This window comes from Leptidea sinapis, chromosome 46, assembly GCF_905404315.1.
Source record: "Leptidea sinapis chromosome 46, ilLepSina1.1, whole genome shotgun sequence".
Taxonomy (NCBI): Eukaryota; Metazoa; Arthropoda; class Insecta; order Lepidoptera; family Pieridae; genus Leptidea; species Leptidea sinapis.
The window spans coordinates 2,166,938-2,187,416 of record NC_066310.1 but is presented as its reverse complement, the minus strand read 5'-3'; the positions used below and the strand labels follow the sequence as shown (position 1 = coordinate 2,187,416).

Here is a 20,479-nt window from a genome sequence, read left to right as displayed (position 1 = left end):
AACTTCCTTACCGTTACCTTAAAATAAATAGTGTAATAAACATAGACTTCTAAAAAAGGTACTAGCGTAGAGACAAACAAAGTGCGAGAGAGAAGAACTTCTCTTACGGCTATACATCAAGATAGAAAAGGAATATGAATGTAAAGTCGCAAACAGTCGCCCCCGCTTGGCATTTGTGGTTTAGTATTTTGAATACTAAACCACAAGCTCATCAATCACATCAATGAGATCAATTTAAATTATACTATTACTAGTTTTTATTAATTAGTTAATTATGTCTTTTAATTTAGACATGTAACAGTACTATTTAAGTGGACAACTTACAGAATAATCATTGTCATACCTTCGACTTTGGTCGCATTATCATGGTCAATGGTCATAATTTCGTATCCGTCACGAACTCCGGGTAGATGTTACGTATCTTAATGGATATTCATATTAATATATAAGTATACCAAATAACCAATTATAAATATGGAATAAAAACATTTAAAAAAATATTTATACCGCCCAGCTATTACTTTGACAGATAGCTTTCTTTCCATTCTTTCGACGTCATTCGTTACAAAAGAACATATCGCGCTTCCTCGGGAACTCTTAATGTCGGGATTAAACGTGACCATATCCTTTTATGTACCCCTGACTACGTGTATACGTGAAGAAAGTCCGAGGATGTGTGTGTTATTTTATGTAAATGAGTTGTTTAGCGTACTCATCAACTCTCTTTGTACAGTAAGTACAATTGGACGTAGTTCTTGAAAAACGTTCCAAGCCACAAACATCACATTTTAAGGAATTCATGTTTTAAAGTTTAATAAATATTAGTGTATTTCATGCGTGCGGGTTGGGCTACTAAGTCATGATGTCATTTAAAGAGTGACAGCAAGGCTGCCATTTTTTGTCAGTCCGTTAATGTGAATCACGTGAGCTGTTTTGTGTTCTTAAATCAATTTCGTCATGATTGTGGTTCATGTCTGCGGTCTCTTCAACAGTACGGTTGACAACCCTAGTCTCTCCTATTCTTCACTCGCTTTGCCGTTGTTGCTTTTTGTTCGTTAGCTTTCGTTTGTGTTTCGCACTTGACCGATTCACAACTAGTGTCGTAATATAGCCGACCTGACACATGAAGTTTTGGCAACACAAAATAAAAACTCAATGAGTTTGGTGAATCACACGAAACCGGTACGACACTCAAGGTCCGCTCGCGTCTTGTTGACAGAGTGCCAATTGCCAAGGATACGGAAAAGTTGAAGGGCGATCGCATAAACATAATACAACCAATGCTTATTATCTTTATGTTCTCTCTTTATGTTGTGACTCTTCATAAATATCTCACATATTCAGTTATTGTATCTGTGGTCTCTTATATAATATTATCGAACACGGAACAAGGCTATGAGTAGGTATGTTACTCTTTAACGGCTTATCTGATCAACTGATTTTAGTTTACATTATTAGTATGATGCAACATACTGTATACACGTCCTGGTAGACGCAGTTTCGGTAGGAGGGCCCCCCTAAAAGATGGATAACGCCAACGCAACCGATAGTCGTGGATATCATTGGACGATGATGATGCAACGGAACGAACACAGGCTTCACTTCCCGAAATTATGAAGACTCCCTAAGAGTGCGCGATATAACAGAATTACACGTGGATGAATTAAATTAAATTAATTTTATAACTGGCAAATATCTCATAAAACTATAAAAACACGAATGTGAATCGTTAAAAAATCACTCAAAAACAATTCAGTTCATTCAATTGGAAGGATTCGGAAGAAACTTGGCACGAAGTTAGTTAACAATCTGCGGTACCAGTAACTGGTACACAACAAAATTGTATTGTGACGAAAAAGAAGCCCGCTTAGTTTCTTGTGCCTATCTTCTCAGGTAACGAATAAACGAATGGGTATTTTGAATAAAAATATTTGAATTTGAATAGAATATTATAGAAATAGCTTTATCAGCAACAAAACACACATAAAACATTACATCTATAATATTAACAAAAAAAAATCTTAAATTGTTATTAAAATTACATTAAAAACAACATTATTATAAATTTCAAAGAACGTGATTTCTTACTAAAAGGACCGGACTAGTACCTATATTCTAAGTGTGCGGTAAACACACACATACGCCGCCCGAGCGCGCGTGTGTGTGTGTATTTTTTGCAAATTTGTCGTAGGAGTAACTCAGTGTTATCATAATTTAAAGGTAGAATTGAGACAATTCATGCAATTTTACATTCATGTAAGTTTTTTTATTATACTAACGGACCCGACAGACGTCTATACACACGTTTTAAATTAAAAAAATCGGTCGGTAAATTAGTATGTGTTCACTAACATACTCATGGGCAGGAGAATTATATATGCACTGAATTGAGAATCTAAATCATTTAGAAAGAAAGAAATCATTTATTCTGCAACTTAAACCTAGTATACAAGTAAACTTAATTATTAATTTACATCAACATGCAGAATTGGAGTTCACCTCAGCATAATACTGATCATACCCACAGGTGATATGATCAGCGCTGGTCTTCCGGAGAACCCCAGGTGGTCTAGCGGATTATCAAACTACTTAAAGGTTATACATATTATATGAAGGGTTACAATTACTACAACTAAAATAATAATAATATTATAATAAAAAAAGTACTAACACAAAACAAAAATTACATAAAATTTCACCAAAATTTGACCTAATTCAATAATTAGTAATATAAATAAGAACACTAAAAGCAAATAATAATAATAATATCAAGTGAGTATAATTGCGTGATTGATTGGGTGCTAATTCTGCTGATATTAATAAGAATCTCTCTAAAAGGAAATGACAATAACAGGTCGTATAATTTATTTTTAAATAGCACTAGTGTCAAGTAAAAGAGTTTCCTGTACTTTTTGATGAGTATTAAGGAACACTTTAAGTTTACTACGAAAACCTAGTTTATATTGGAGGTTCCTTATTGGAGGCGGGATATTATTATGTTGCGCATTGCCGCGTGCCTAGAGAACGACGAGTTGATGCCCAAAACAACTTATCATACAAATATGAAGGAGCTTTATACTTAATGACATCAAAGAGAAGACAACCGAGATGGAATTTGCGCCTGTGTCTCATTTTAAGGATTGAGTGTCTATTTAAGTAAGGTGTTACATGGGCTCTCTTCTGAACTCTTTGTATTAATTTTTGTGTTTTTGCGAGTAAACGTGGACCGAACACTGAATCCATATAGTTTAGTTTTGATAACACAAGTGACTCAACCAATTGAACACGCAAGCTTTCTTTAAGGTATGGTCGCATTTTGTACAAAATTTTTAATTTATAAAAACAGCTCAAATCAATCTCTAATTCACTGAAGCACACAAAAAATCATCAAATTTTGGAGGTAGTTCAATTATGAATTTAAACCAGCCTCGAATCAACACACACACAAAAAAAAATCATTCAAATCGGACCAGCCGTTTAGGAGGAGTTCACTGTCAACACATGTACAGAAGAATTATATAGGTATATAAAGATATATGTAAGTACCTGTTTGTTCATTTATTATACAGAATGGCCGACTTTAAACTGTATGCTAGAGATCTGAGTCTTGGATGGTGTAACATAAGCAATTTCGCCTTTCCGTAGGACAGATTGTAAAATATTGACAACAAGCAACGCTAGCCATGGAGGTGTCTAGTATGATTCATGCAAACTTTTGCACAGACACACTTGGCACTCTCGAATATCACAGCATCGGTTAAATAATTTTTTTTTTTTTTTTAAACCAATATGTGGTTGTGATTTTGAGGTTCCTTTGAATGAAATACATAACTGATAGTTTGAAAACCAAGAAGAAAGCAACGAGTTTGTATGGAAAAATAGCCTGTTTATGTTATATTTATTAAGAAGGTATGCAAGTAACTTAATAAGTGCCGACAGGCAAACTCAAAGAGGTATGCCAAAAATGACAAAAGAGATCCGATCAAAGAGTATTTAATAACCCCAGCACGCCGTTTCATACAACATTGCAGGAGCGTTGTAATGTTCCAAGTTCAAAAAACGCTCCTGCAATGGATTTGATTTTCTTTGTCCGAAAATACGATACTTCGCTTGTTCTTTCTTCGAAAATAATGACAAGATTTCCATGCATGTCTGAGAAAAATACATTTAAATGTTAAGTCGTGGCTTTACCAATTAGCCCGTACGACGTAGTATTTAATTTCTTTTTTTTTGATTATTTTTACATACTTTCTTAAAAATATTATTTTATGCCAAATGCTTAGTTTAATTCTCACACGTTACTTCATATTATGAAACTGTTTGACTTTACTAGCAGGGACGTTCAACTACGGATGCAGGTATTGAGCTACTAAAAAAATGTTTTTGATGCCTAAGAGCAACTACACTTTGTATTTTCTTTGATTTATATAAGCCTTTCGAATGTGTTCAACATTCTGGTCAGGAAGCTATGCCGTAAACGAAACTACATTCAAATTGAAAAACACTTTATTCAGGTAGGTCACGGAAATGACACTTATGAATGTCAAAAAATAAATATATTTTTTCTTATTGAATTTACCGCTACTTCGTAAAGGGTTGAACTAATGAGAAGAAGTAGCAAGAAACTTATTGCCACTCTTCTAAGTCAAGATTTAAATTTTAATTGTTTTACAAATCATTTCAATTACAATATATGCAAAGTGACGCAACAAAAATACTCAAATGTCAAAAACTGAAAGGCTTACACGAGTAAGTCAAAATAAAGAAAGAAAAGTAAATTAATACTTATTTAAAACACAAGAGTTATTGAGTATAGTAGTTGCATCAATCCACACATACCATAAATAAATTCGATCTTCTGATTTCATATTTATGATTAATAGAATGCAAAAATTCGATGAGAGTTGCAGTAAATCTCCTAGGAGGAGCCTCTCAATGTGGGGGTACCACAAGGGTCTACTCTTCGACCGTTCTACTTCCTTATTTACATTAGTGACTTACCGGATTGTACCGTGTACCGTGTTAGCACCAGTGGTCTAATGTTCTAAATCAAGAAAACTAAGTGCATAAAATTTACAGCGCCAAATAGCAAAAATGTAAAAGCATATACCTAGTAGTCAATTAGTGACTTTAAAAGGATTCTGCTCATGACGAGTCTCCATCATAACCGGCGTCCCATCGTCAGAGATCCCATGTCGGCCCACTGATGTTTATTATAATATATATTAATGATTTAATGACCTGATCCCTAGGTTAAGAAATTTTTCCCTGCTTTATGCGGATGACCTTAAAATGTTTAGTAGAATTAAAACTATTAGTGATTTTATTAATCTACAATTGGATCTTGATAGTCTACTCGATTGGTGTAGTGCTGATAGCATGAGTTTAAGTATAAAAAATTGTCTATTATAACTTTCACTCGAATTAAAAATCCAATTTTGTTTGACTATAAAAATTGATAATATTCCACTTGAGCGGAAGTTTATCTTACGGGATCTTGGTGATGTTTTTAACTCCAAACATACTTTCAACTATCACTATGAATCATTAGTCAAGAATTGTAGTAAACTATCTGCCTTCATATGTAGAGAATTATACATTCTTTGGTTACTAACAAATAGGTTAAAAACAAAAACAAATTAAAAACCCATTCACATGCTGCCATCTAGCGATAGCTGTAAAAAATATTTTAAGAGTTGAAAAATATTTGTAGGTACGAGTTACGACAAAGTTGAATTCCAAAAACAAATCTCAGACCAACTTTAATGTGCCTATTTTTTCGATAAAATATTATGTTGTAAACAGTTTTTACGTTTTTTTTTGGAATTTTTTGATTACCAAACAATTTCCAAGCATGAATATTTTAATCCTGGCAAGAATTCTATGTTATTTAAAAAAATTATGATCTGTGGTTTGTCGACAGTTGGCACTTGGCGTTGACGTTTGTCGACGAAGTCCAGCACAAGCTGAAAAGGGTCCTTTTTCACGCGTACGCCATTGTTGGCGTATGGTAGTATAATTTTATTGAGAGAGAAATCATAAACCATCCAATATGGTGAGTATAGAAATAAGTAAATGCGATCATTAAAGTGGTGCTTAATACCTGTGCTAGCTCCCTATATGTATATTTCCGTGTAGAACTTGTTAATCCATCTAAAATATAAAATTTTATACAAGACATCTTTGTGCATAGATGACGTCTTCAGTGTCCCAGTGATAGTGTTGTGGATAATTAAATCACCATGGTTTATGTCTGCTTAAAAGAATAATTAATAACCCTACGAGATCAATTTTCAATAAACATTGCAAGTGAACGTACAATATGGGTGCCAAAAAGTTCAAGATGTTATGTGCTTTTTTTATTTCTGCAGGTGAATTTCACGGTGGACGAAATTCGTGGGATGATGGACAAAAAGCGGAATATCCGCAACATGTCCGTCATTGCTCACGTAGACCACGGAAAGTCTACTCTCACTGACTCGTTGGTCTCAAAAGCCGGTATTATCGCCGGCGCAAGAGCTGGAGAGACCCGTTTCACTGATACAAGGAAAGATGAGCAAGACAGATGTATTACCATCAAGTCCACGTGAGTATAAAGTATAAAAAAGAATTTATCATATACCTTTCTTCCATAAGGGTAGGATAGGTTAGAATACACATGGTGTTTTTGTTGCACAACTGTATGCAGTTGAGATTGCACCATATTTTATTTGAAATATTTATCCCAGATACTTTAATATTTTACCATATGATTTTACTTACATTAAATCTGGGCTGGAATTAAATTTCACAATGATATGAATCTACAAATGTTTTTACAATATTGTATAAAGTCTGTTTAGTATCAGCAGACAAATATAGTTTTCTATGTGATGAATGTTCTTACCATTTAAAATCTGAAATTTTATTGAAGATTTCTTAGAACGGCCATCTGATTGATATTTATATTTTTTCATTTCAAAGTTTTGTTCAAACTCAAGATAATTGGCAAGCTTGCTTTCAGGGCTATTTCTATGTACTTCGAACTTGAAGAGAAAGACTTGGTATTCATCACCAACCCTGACCAGCGTGAGAAGAGTGAGAAAGGTTTCTTGATCAACTTGATTGACTCACCTGGGCACGTTGACTTCTCCTCTGAGGTAACAGCAGCTCTCCGTGTCACTGATGGTGCCCTGGTTGTTGTGGACTGTGTTTCCGGTAAGTGTATTTTAAATTTCCAAAAGAGAATTTTAGTTTCATAGTAATGATTCAAATGAAGATTTAATATATGTGAAAAATACAAGAATATAGTTTACAGTGATATTTGCAAAATGCATCATATTGAAGTGATATTTATTTGCTAATAATATCATTTTTGTCTAGGTGTGTGTGTACAGACTGAAACTGTACTGCGTCAGGCTATTGCTGAGCGCATCAAGCCTATTCTGTTCATGAACAAGATGGACCGTGCTCTGCTGGAGCTGCAGTTAGAGGCTGAAGAGCTTTACCAAACGTTCCAACGTATTGTTGAGAATGTCAACGTTATTATTGCCACTTACAATGACGATGGTGGTCCTATGGGTAAGTTCTATACAGCATAATCCATTCTTTTATTCTTAAAAGCTGAGTACTGGGTAGTCCATTCAATAAATGTAATAAAAAAATCTTATACCTGAAGGTGTAAATAACTGATTGTTAATTTTCATATTAACATTATCTAGATTTATATTTATCTATGCTTACTTTGTATTACCCTGAGATTACATGAATATTTTGTTAATGCTCATATCATATTATAGATAAATTATGATGTAACCTTCAGTTACAAATTTTCATGTCATTTCTCTTTGCCACAGAATAAGAAAGAGTATGAAAAATACACTAATGTATGATTTTAACATTATTCAAATGACAACCTCTCATATCAGCATAGGTCATTGATCTGACCTTCACTTTAATATTGATGACACTAAGGTTACCTGTTTAAGTTATCATAGCTTACATTGTTGTAAATGGACAAATTAACAATATGACTCAATTACTTTGACCACCTGGATTGGCTTGGTTTATAGATATAGGGAAGAATAAAACCTTCCATTGGCCTTAATTTATAAGAGTACATTAATCATCTGATGTCAGAATATGAAACTTGGTAAATATAAAGTGACATTTTCTAGTTTTAAATGTCTCTCATTCTAAACTTGGGATCTGAGCACTTTTTTAGAAGTTGTATTAAAATATTGTGTATTTTGCCTTCAGATTATTATTTACTTGTGTTTATTTGTGTCTACAAAGAGTAATACATTGTAATGTTAAAATTAAACAGGTGAGGTTCGTGTGGACCCCAGCAAAGGTTCTGTGGGTTTCGGCTCTGGGCTCCACGGGTGGGCTTTTACCCTCAAGCAGTTCTCTGAAATGTATGCTGACAAGTTCAAGATTGACCTTGTGAAGCTCATGAATAGGTAATCTATTATTAAAATATTTAAATGTTTATAGGAATTGATAATTAATGACACACATGTTATTTTTGATGACTTTCTAATTTGTATATTTTTTAAATACAAGTAAATAACCTTTGATGGCATCAGTAATACTGAAGTAAGGAGAACGAATACAATATTTGAATGGTGCACACCAACCAGTGCAGATACACATCACATTGTTTAATGGTGTATTCATCCTAAATAATACATATTATATAGTTCCGAAAATGCCATTAGTATCATAACCTCCTGGATGCAGATTAATAAAGGTTAAAAAATAGACAAGTTAAAAACCAATTGTCTTATATTTTGTAAAGAGCCCGTTCCATTGATACTGGTTAAAGTTTTCAATACTATACACCAGCGGCAGACAAGGACGGGATATTGATGTCTAGTTGCTGATTGGTGGGATGTTCTATGTGAATATTTCACAACAAATACTAAGAGACATTTTTTTTTTACCAAAAATAAAGCATGTATGAAACGTTTAGTGGTTCTTATTCTTGAAAATTACATTTGAGGACCTGAGAGTTACATTATACTAGTATATAGACAAACAGTGTGCAAGAGAGAAGAAATTTTCTACCAGAGATAGAAAAGGAAAGTGAATCTATTGTTATTGAACCCTATTTTGATAAGACAAGTTGTAACCCCTGTGATAGATGCACACCTTCTTTATGTGTGTACCTATATAATATGTCATATCAATAACAGCTGTTCCCAATATTCAGTTGTCTCTTACTTGAGATAAAAATCGTAACTTTCGTTGACTTTTCTGTCCCAATAAACTTATCGATTAACTCACCTTATCCGTACACACTGTCTGTCAATGGGACGATGTATAGCTTACCAGTGATAGAAGTTTGTATGGAAATTTCAATTCATGTGTCCCATTAAAAGGTGATAAGAATGACTTATCGGGTATATTGGGACAGCTTCAGATTATTGACAGCTAGTTACTAACAGTAGAAGGTAGTAATTTATCTCTATCTGTAGATAGTAAATAGGGAACGGCTGTAAGACAATTTTCTTACTACCCAATATTATTATAGACTGTGGGGTGAGAACTTCTTTAACCCCCAAACAAAGAAGTGGGCGAAACAGAAGGACAATGACAACAAGCGTTCCTTCTGCATGTATGTCCTTGACCCCATCTACAAGGTGTTCGATGTTATCATGAACTTCAAAAAGGAGGAGACAGAATCTCTCCTCAAGAAGATTGGTGTCACCATCAAGCATGAAGATGCTGACAAGGATGGAAAGGCTTTACTCAAGGTATTTCTTTTATCATTCATTATGATCCATAAATTTTAACTCCTTTTTTACTTTTCTACACTGTAAGACTTGATACATGCATAGTATTTGTTACTATGATGAAAGAAAATATTTTAAACCTGTTTATTGGACATAAGGTATAAATATAGAGTTGATAGATGGGCATAATATAGTATTTTATTATAATATATGACGAGAAAAGAACCTCTGTATTGTTTTAAAAAGGTGTAACGTCATTACTGTTGACATCACAATTGCTATCTTGCTGAAGATTTTATTACTTTCGTTTATTCAACGGGCAGCGCGTTACGATGTCCCAGAGAGGCCCGTACCGTACGACAGCCCGAGCACGACTGACTCGAGTGAAAAAAAAAAAATCTAAATACCAAATTTCTGTATTTGATCTAAAAGTATATATACAAAATTACTTAAATCTACTTATTAAAGAAATTTACAATTAAGCCTTATATATGTAGGTATCAGAAAACTTATTTCTACAACCTTATCTACGTATTGAGGTATAAAACTTTATTATGCTTAAAAAACTAATACATTAGGTTTGGGGGGGGGGGGGGGATCCAGGTAACTGGGAAAACCTGGCTATTTGCTATTGGCTGACTCAAGTGTCGACCGTGCGGCTGTATTTATAGCTAATCCACGTGTTTTGAAATGCGGCCGTAGTTATGAGGCTGCACGTGCACGTTTTCAATTCGTGTTGTAGTATTTAAGCCGATATATAACATATTTGAAATAGAAACCTTACCAACCCTCAGTCCCAAGTGTTGCCAGTTGATTGAAATAAACATCTGGGTGTCAAAGTGGACTTACAGAAATTTCATTCCGGAATTGGTTACCAGCTGCTATAGTTTGTGACCCCATAAATGATTGATACATGCTTTTTTTTAACCATAATTGTACTTTTGAGTGATATTAAAATTGGATATATAAAGATACTGTTTTTAGTGACTTCTTTTTGTCACATCATATTTCATACTATAAATCTTTAATTGCAAATTTTCCGGATAAAATGTAGTTTATGTTAGTTTATGTAAAGTGTAAATAGACTGTCAGAACCGACTTTTCCATTACACTTCCCAAATCCATAAAAAATTTAGATCTTGCTAGTGTGACAGGTTTTAACATTAATAGTATTTCAGGAATGTTAAAAGCCATAGCATTTGTATCCAGGTTGTGATGCGCTCATGGCTGCCAGCTGGTGAAGCTCTGCTGCAGATGATAGCAATCCACCTGCCATCCCCTGTGGTTGCTCAGAAATATCGTATGGAGATGCTGTATGAGGGACCTCATGATGATGAAGCTGCCCTTGGTATCAAGGTACAGTAGACTAATTTAAATAAAAACTTATTATTATTACAAGTTAGACTTGATGTTTCAGAAGAGCTAAATAATAATTCTTCGGATAGGACCAATGTTTTTTTTTTAATATTGTTGAATAAATTTTTTCTAGTATATTTATAATATTTGCATACATCACATATTTAGAAGAATGAATAGTGTCCAAGATTTGATGTTAATTTTTGATTAATTTTTTTTTAAATTAATCCTGGAAATCTGTTTACATTACATTGTAAGACAAAGGTTTGTTTTGTCCACAAATTAGCTAAAAAGTACGGTAAAATCGTAGTATAATTTGGTAGGAGCAGGGGATGTGAAGGGAGGGAGGGAAATGTCCTCTCTTCCCTGGCACTACTCCCATGAAATGGTTACCATACCTTTGAGAAAAAAAAAATTGTAACCTAACCTTAAAACAGATTAAAGTGTCTTCAAAAGCCAAGTAGAAGTGTGTTTCAAAAACCATGAAGGGGATTGTTCCACCTAACCTGTTCAGAGTTGGGTTGTGACTCAAGTCCTCAAGAGCTCAAACTTATAAATGGTTGAGTTATAATTATTGTAGATCTAGATCAAACCCACCCAGTAGAGTTCTATCAGCTTTAACATCATTTACTTCTCAACTCCTGCACCAAACCATACAGGTATTATAATGACAATATTATCAGAGACTGTAGTATAGATATAGATTTATTTAATACAACAGTAACGAAATGAAAACACCAGCTCAGCAAAAAAAATTTCTAGTAATAACGACAATAACGCCAAAATTCATAGAACATATTAAGTTAAATTAGAATTTATATATATTTTTTATAATTAAGTATAATATAGTGTAGACTGAAGAGTAAGCAAAATAGTATTCAACAAATGTCAGTCTTTATTGAACACGTGTGTATGTACGTCTGTTTATGTATTAAATTTTTCACGAATCTTACCTTCTCTTTAGATTAGATATTTTCATCTTCGATTTGTATATATTAATCTATTAATCATTTATTTTGTAATTAGCTAGTAAATATCTGCGAAAATTTGTAAATGGCCTTCTTAAATATTTTCCAATCTATTACTGTATTAAGGTGTAAGTTTTCCAATTAAAATAAAATTCTAAATCCAACCCTATTTTTGGATTTCAATGTTAGTAAATAATATTAAGTAGTACATTTAACAAACGAATTAAGTACTATGCCAGTCCCAAGTGTTGCCAGTTGATTAACAATAAACATCTGGGTGTCAAAGTGGACTTAAAGTAAATTCAATCCGGAATTGGTTACATGTTGATATAGCTTGTGACCCCATAAATGATTGATATAAATATAGACTTGTTCATTACCTTGTACTACTAGGTGTGAGCTACACCTTGATCATTATTTATTTTTTGTCCATTATGTATTATAGTGAAAAATCAACACCCTATAACAGCTGATCACTGGTTGTTTTCTGGCCAAATGTCAAAAGCCATCCATATTCCATGTTTCATTATTTTACCAGTGGGAGGCTCCTCTGTACAGTATAGTATGCAGGCTAGATTATGGGTACCATAACGGCGTCTATTTCTGCCGTGAAGCAGTAATGTCATAGCATTACTGTGTTTCGGTCCGAAGGGCGCCGTAGCTAGTGAAATTACTGGGTAAATGAGACTTAACATCTTATGTCTCAAGGTGACGAGCGCAGTTGTAGTGCCGTTCAGAATTTTTGGGGTTTTTCAAGAATCCTGAGCGGCACTGCATTGTAATGGGCAGGGCGTATCAATTACCATCCGCTGAACGTCCTGCTCGTCTCGTCTCTTATTTTCATAAAAAAAATAATCCTCCTTCATGACACATTCATGACTGACATGTGTCTTTCCGCAATTTAATGATAGTAAAATTGTCCCAAAGTTCTTTCAATTTTCAAATACAAAAAAAAAATTATAACAAGCAGGCAACGAATATAAGAATTTTGAAGAAATTTTAATGAATTCAATGTTATATTGTATACAGACCTGTGACCCTGAGGCTCCACTCATGATGTACATCAGTAAGATGGTGCCAACGTCTGACAAGGGACGGTTTTACGCGTTCGGTCGTGTGTTCTCCGGCAAGGTTATCACTGGACAAAAGGCTCGCATCATGGGACCTAACTTCCAGCCAGGCAAGAAAGAGGTAACAGTCGTAGTCAATATCTAAAAAGACTTTGTTTCTTGTAACTATTTCAATGTATTTAAGGTGTAAGGCAACCCTTATGGTTGACAATATTATTATTCAGTGATTTTAATAAACATTGGAATTAAAGAGACAAAGTAAAACAATTAAATTATTAAAAGTATGTTTGATGTTACTGGATTATCCCTTCTGTTAACCGTGCCGCGCCTTAGTGAGCATGTACGGCTCATTTGAGACGTGCATCTTCGTAATGAAGGCTGCGGCCATGATGGAAGCAGAGCAAGTTCAAGTTAATCTAAACGCTGCACAGGACCGCTATCCTTATGTCCTAGTACTGCATGCTACGGTTAACATGATACATTATTATATTATGTATAATTCTATTCTTCCTACTGTGGCTTCTGTGGAAGACCCACCACAGATTTGCCAGAATCACGTAAGAGTAGACTACCAAGTCTTCTAAGTTTAACGGTAATAATTGGTGTTAAGATTACATAAAGTTTAATTTTCTTATAATACCTGAAACAAATAATATACATGCTTGTAAGACTATAAAGGACATACACAAATAGAAATACTTAAATTATTAATGAATATAAGTACTTAATGATATTTACAACTTAATCTTATTGCATACAAAATATAAATAGAAATTTTAATTATTCAGCTTTTCACAGGATTTATATGAGAAGACCATCCAGCGTACTATTCTTATGATGGGTCGTTATGTGGAGGCCATTGAAGATGTGCCTTCTGGAAACATCTGTGGTTTGGTCGGTGTTGATCAGTTCCTTGTTAAAACTGGTACCATTACTACATACAAGAATGCTCACAACATGAAGGTAAAATTATCAAATATTTCTTGAATAGGTGTGCATTCATTGAAAAATATTAATTTTTATTAAATAATTTTCTTAGGTTATGAAGTTCAGTGTGTCCCCTGTGGTGCGTGTAGCTGTTGAACCCAAGAACCCAGCTGATTTGCCCAAGCTGGTGGAAGGTCTTAAGCGGCTGGCAAAGTCTGATCCCATGGTGCAGTGCATCAATGAGGAGTCAGGTGAACACATTGTTGCTGGTGCTGGCGAGTTGCATCTTGAGATCTGTCTGAAGGTATTGTATATTGCAATACTTATAGACTTTTAAGTAGACATCTATTCTTTTTGACTTTGACATTAGCTTGAAAATTATGTGGACATTTTAATAATTATAAAAGGTAAAATTTTTTGCAATGACATTTTTGTTGCTTCATTTTCAATTGAGTCCTGGAATAAAAATGTATTGATTGTGTGTTTTAGGACTTAGAAGAAGACCACGCATGCATTCCAATTAAGAAATCCGACCCTGTGGTGTCATACCGTGAGACTGTGAGCGAGGAGTCCAACCAGATGTGTCTGTCCAAGTCTCCCAACAAGCACAACAGACTGTTTATGAAGGCCACACCCATGCCCGATGGCTTGCCAGAGGACATTGATGATGTATGTAGATAAATTAGCATATATTATTGAATAATAAGGCAAATTATTATCATGGGACACTTCTAAAAATAGAGCACCTTTTTCCACCTGTGTTTGTGTGAAGTTCTAACTTCAAACCTAAGAAAACAACCTAATCAAAGTATTCATCAGAAGTGGTACTAAATAGTGGTGTGTCAAGTGAACTTACTTATCAAATTTGTCTATTGACTCTATTTTTATGAAAATAAGGTATGAAATGTGCAGGACGTTTAGCTGATGGTATAATTCAGGGGTGTGCATATCATATAGGCAGTGCCCACCTACGTCGATTTAGTTTAATTTGGTTCTGTTACTTTATTACCAAACTTCTATGGAACACCCACTCGTAAATTTTTCCTTTCGCTGGATACTAGTAAGCAATCTTTGCTTATTCCAAAGCTCAACTATGACTAGTTAGATCCACAGTGCTTTACTTTGTAGAAAACCAATGCACACCCCTGGTATAATTGATACGCCCCACCCATTACAATGCAGTGCCACTTAGGATTCTTGAAAAACCCAAAAATTCTGAGTGGCACTACAATTACGCTTGTCGCCTTGAGACATTCATATGTCTTATGCTTAGTATTATTTGGCCAGTAATTTCAGTAGCTACGGCGCACTGAAACACTAATGCGTACACATAACTGCTTCACGGTAGAAATAGGCGCCGTTTTAGTATCCATAATCTAGCCCGCATCCTGTGCAAAGGAGCCTCCCACTGGTAAAAAATCATTTATAGTAAAATATAACTTTTTAATAAAACTTATTACTACATTGAAGAAACACTTGTAAAAAACAAAGTACTGTTGTTAACAGGGTAAAGTGAACCCACGTGACGACTTCAAGACGCGCGCTCGTTACCTGAGCGACAAATATGAGTACGACCTGACTGAGGCCCGTAAGATCTGGTGCTTCGGTCCTGAGGGAACCGGCCCCAACCTATTGGTTGACTGCACCAAGGGAGTGCAATACCTTAATGAGATCAAGGATTCCGTGGTAGCTGGTTTCCAATGGGCTGCCAAGGAAGGTGTGATGGCTGAGGAGAACTTGAGAGGTGTCCGATTCAACATCTATGATGTGACACTGCACACAGACGCTATCCACAGGTAATATACTGCAGTAATGAAAAAATAAGTAAATCTGTGTTATCAGAAGATTTTTAACTTGCGTTATTTTTGATGTCGACAGAGGTGGCGGTCAGATCATTCCCACCACCAGACGTGTTCTGTACGCCTGTCTGCTAACCGCGGCACCACGTCTCATGGAGCCTGTCTATCTGTGCGAGATTCAGGTATGCTGTCACATAGTGATAATAAATAATACACTCATCAACCCTCAACTTAACATTAGACCCAACAGCATTTTATTTTAACATCCCTAGGAAAATTATAAAAGTGTAATCACAGACACACTCGCAATATTAATTTTAATATATTTTATCCACGTGTTATCCTGAGCATGCGAACCTCACCAAGTACGTGTGCCTTTCCGATGCGTGGTAGATCAACAGTTCTTTGTTTTGGCATTGAACCCAAACATACTCCTTGCCTGAATAGGGGAACTAACAAACCAATCAAATTTAACTAACACCTTACAAATTGGCGAAATCCAGTTTATATAAACTTTTCTTTATCTTTGTATGTACTGTTTTTCACAGATTGTTTGTAATTATACATCTATATACAATTATAATATTAAAATGGAGTATAGTTTTTTAGGTTGTAGGCTGTACAACGTAAAAATCTACCTGATTGAGTGTCAGTTCTGTGTCTACTGAACCGATTTTGAAAATTCTGTTACCAATAGAAATCCACCTTAATGTCATTGGACAAAAATGAAGAGACTTTCGTTGTAGTCGGATTTACAAAGGGTAGCCCTAACATCATTCTGCAAACCATTGCTAGTCATTATGATATGCCAATTATAAAGGCATTTATGTGGCATCATGTGCCTGTTTAATTATAGTTATACTAAAATAATTTATGACATTTTACTAACAATTATTATGGATTTTTTTCTGAAGTAAATTATTATTTTTATTATTATAAAATTTTTTTTTAAAGACTATGAATGGTTGAACGAAAATGTTTCTTGCCAACACTGCCTTTATAATGAGAGAGATATGATTGTCATGTATATTTTAATAAAATCGTAACAAAGTAAATATTGTACATTGAATACTTTAAATAATACTTTGCTGTGTGTTATACAAACAACACTAAATCCAAAAATGTAATTCAAATAATTCTTGTCCATTTATTTGCATGTATATGTACGTCTGAGCAAAATATGTATATTAAAAATATAATTTTGTATGAATATTAATATTTAAATAACAACATGAATGTTAATATTAACACAACGCGAAGACAGCAGTATAGGGTCCAAGTGACGTCGCGGGCAGCAACTAGTATATGAAGATTCAAATATATTTATTTTACCCGTAGAACACATGGTGCCACTTGGTATGTCAATAATAACAAAAAAAATCGAAACTTATGAGTTAACCTATTGCAGTCCATGGTAAAAAGTCTACTGGGAAAAGAACTGCAAAGAAACACAACATAAATACAATTTTATTTTACAGGCTAGAATAAGTCTTTGTTGGTTGCCTATGATGTATATTATGTCCATAATTATAGAGTCATCGATTACAACAAGCGTGCTTATATTATACAGCTCTAAACATTATCGTAACAGTATTGTGGGCATTAAGCTTAATATGTGAATGATTTTCAGTGCCCTGAGGTGGCAGTGGGAGGTATCTACGGCGTACTGAACAGACGTCGTGGGCACGTGTTTGAGGAGAGTCAGGTAGCCGGAACACCTATGTTCGTGGTGAAGGCTTACCTGCCCGTAAACGAGAGCTTCGGGTTCACCGCCGACCTGCGTTCCAACACCGGCGGACAGGCCTTCCCGCAGTGTGTGTTCGACCATTGGCAGATCCTGCCCGGAGACCCGAGCGAGCCAGGCACCAAGCCCTATGTTGTTGTTCAGGTTAGTTTGCCATTTTGTCTATTACTCTTGTTCACAGGAGATGCAAAACCAAAAATTTTTTCCCTCAAGTTAAAAATTATTATGAATTGGAGCAATTTATTCCCAAACACGCATTAAATTTCAAACCGCCTAAAGCTCTCAGTGTTACAATTTTATCTTGTACTTTGCTTGGGATTATTGTTGTTAAACAAACAATTGAAATCTTAGATACTAACGGTAAGTGGATCAAGGTTAGATAGCATATCTGTTAAAAAATGTCTTCTGTCAACCGTGCCGCGCCTTAGCGAGCGTGCACATCTCGACTGAGACGCGCTCGCTCGCGATGAAGGCTGCGGCCACGACGGAAGTAGACTGACTCGAGTTGATCTAAACGCTGCACAGGACCGCTATCCTTATGTCCTAGTACTGCATGCTACGGTTAACACGATACATTTATATTATTTACATAATATAAAACATTAAACTGTTAATTACCATTTAAACAATTTATGATTTTAAAGTTCTAGGCCACAACCTCAGAGTTGAACAAAATATACAAGATAATGACGATACGCCACTCGAACGGTTAGCTCAGTTGGAAGAGCACTCGCACGGAACGCGAGAGGTCATGGGTTCGAGTCCCGCATTGTTCATAAAATTTTGTTTTCAACTTTTGTGTAATTACCCATTGGTTTATGTAACTCGAGTTGTTTGTTCACAGGACACAAGGAAAAGGAAAGGTTTGAAGGAGGGTCTGCCGGATCTTACTCAATATTTGGACAAATTGTAAATGTCGTAGGAAATATTGTAATATATATAATATATACGAGCGCTTCACGCATACATTTTGTTTGAACAACCGCATCATCGCCGGCTTCACAACCCACCATCTTGTTAACATACCACTTATTGTGATACAGAGGTATAATATAGACAATATTCAATGTGCTGTATTTTACGTACAGGGAACTCATGTCATCTTATTGTACTGTAATTAATTTTAAATTATAATTTTTCTATTACACATTGTTGTTTTATTTTGAGGGCAAGTTTATGGTAACAGCTTAACAGGTTAGTAAACTTTTGAGACATTCTATTATTTACAGTAGAATTATTTTCTTACAAATTTTTCCATTTTTCAGATCCCGAATGTTGAATTTGTGTTCAAATTTTGAAGGAATGACAGTTCTTCGCATTTTGTCTTTGACTTCATCATGGTATGTATATTTTTACATCACAACCATTTTTTTTGGGATTTTATTCTATTATTTATAGTAGCCACAATCAAAACATAACTTTATTTTGTTCATAATATATTTGAACCCTTTTTATGATGATTAAACCACAGACCTGTTCTGATGACTTTGAGGAACACAATATTATTCAATCTGACTTATTATAATTACTCACAAAAAAATTATAAGACACTTGGCTGTTGTTCTTGCATTACAATGGATCACATTTTTGTTTTAGTACATGCAGATGATAACCTGTTTTCATGAGAACTCTGAATTGATGCAAATTTAAAATCATCACTGATATGAAAATAGTACATTTATTTGCGACAAACTTCGTCGAAAATCTACAATAAAAAGGTAAATATGAGCACTTTTGAATCTTCATTATAAATATTTCTTTTAAATTACTGATTTTATCATATATCCGAAAAAAGTAGAGCTTTTGAGAAGAATGAACAGAATTACTTTTGTGCAATAGAATGAGGCATATTTGGATATATTTGAGACATTATAAATGAAGATGTGCAGAAAGAGACATTATAAAGAAAATCATATCTATAAATTTGTGTTAAGAGTAGCTTAGCTTAAACTTTGTTTATTCACTATTTAAATAACGGATAATGTAAAAATAAGACAAACTAGATTTTTTCCTGAATTGATTTAAAATTCGAGATGACGATAATTCAGTGCAAATATTTTAGTTTGATGCTCTGAAGAACCTTACATGTGTGTGTCATTTAAGGTTTTTATATTAATTTAATTTAACTGTTTTTTGTCAATGGTTAACAAGTTGAAAAAACTTAAATCGTCAACGGGTTTTGAAAAATCGGTTAATGCATTTATTAATAATTTAGTATTTCATTTCGTCAATATAATATCAAGTCAATGTTTTCGTTCGCAAATTCGTCAACTGTTTTGAATTAAGCTGTTTTAGTGAGGCATTCAATTTCTTCATTTATTGCGAGTTACGGGCGAAGACGTTGATTGAATTTATTAGCTTATTTTGTTCAACAGGTTTTTTCGTTGAAGAAAAACAGTTAATTCGTTAACGAATATAAAACTGTTACTAAAACAGTTTATTGATTTAATTTGTCTTTTTTTATTTCCTCTAATATTAATGTAATTTCATGAACATTGTTCTTATTCACTTATTTCATTTGAGATGATATGAGTATTTTATTCCGAGAGTTTCAAATGGATATAATATGTATTTTCCATGATATTTTAAATGTTGAAGCTGCTGTAGTAGATATAAAAGAGTGTCACTTCTCGTTAAAATTCAACTTTTCCCTAGTGGTAGTTTAAATGTACAACTTTTCATCAATGTGAATTGTTTTTCTTTGCTATGGTTTGTATTACTGCAAAGTGTTTTTTGTTGGGGATTTGTCTGCATTATATGTGGGGTGCTTCTATGTGATGATAGACCATAGCTGTATGTATCCGTGACAGTTACTATAAGCTCAACAGGACTGATGTTTCTACATGTTTGTTTTATTTAATAAGGAAGATAGCAGCATATTTTATATCTATACTGTTTT

The 20,479-nt window shown here is 34.2% G+C and overlaps 1 protein-coding gene across 1 annotated transcript; it reads left to right on the top strand.

The window, feature by feature from the left end:
• The first annotated feature begins 5,900 nt into the window (after positions 1 to 5,900).
• LOC126977922 (translation elongation factor 2) lies at positions 5,901 to 18,727 on the top strand. Its single transcript, XM_050826612.1, has 15 exons — positions 5,901 to 6,055; positions 6,372 to 6,586; positions 7,004 to 7,197; positions 7,363 to 7,560; positions 8,306 to 8,441; positions 9,515 to 9,737; positions 10,926 to 11,072; positions 13,070 to 13,231; positions 13,909 to 14,073; positions 14,150 to 14,341; positions 14,527 to 14,706; positions 15,544 to 15,833; positions 15,916 to 16,018; positions 17,467 to 17,724; positions 18,425 to 18,727. Exons 1-15 carry the CDS (start codon positions 6,053 to 6,055, stop codon positions 18,491 to 18,493), a joined length of 2,535 nt encoding a protein of 844 aa, XP_050682569.1. The 5' UTR covers positions 5,901 to 6,052; the 3' UTR covers positions 18,494 to 18,727.
• The last annotated feature ends 1,752 nt before the right edge of the window (positions 18,728 to 20,479 follow it).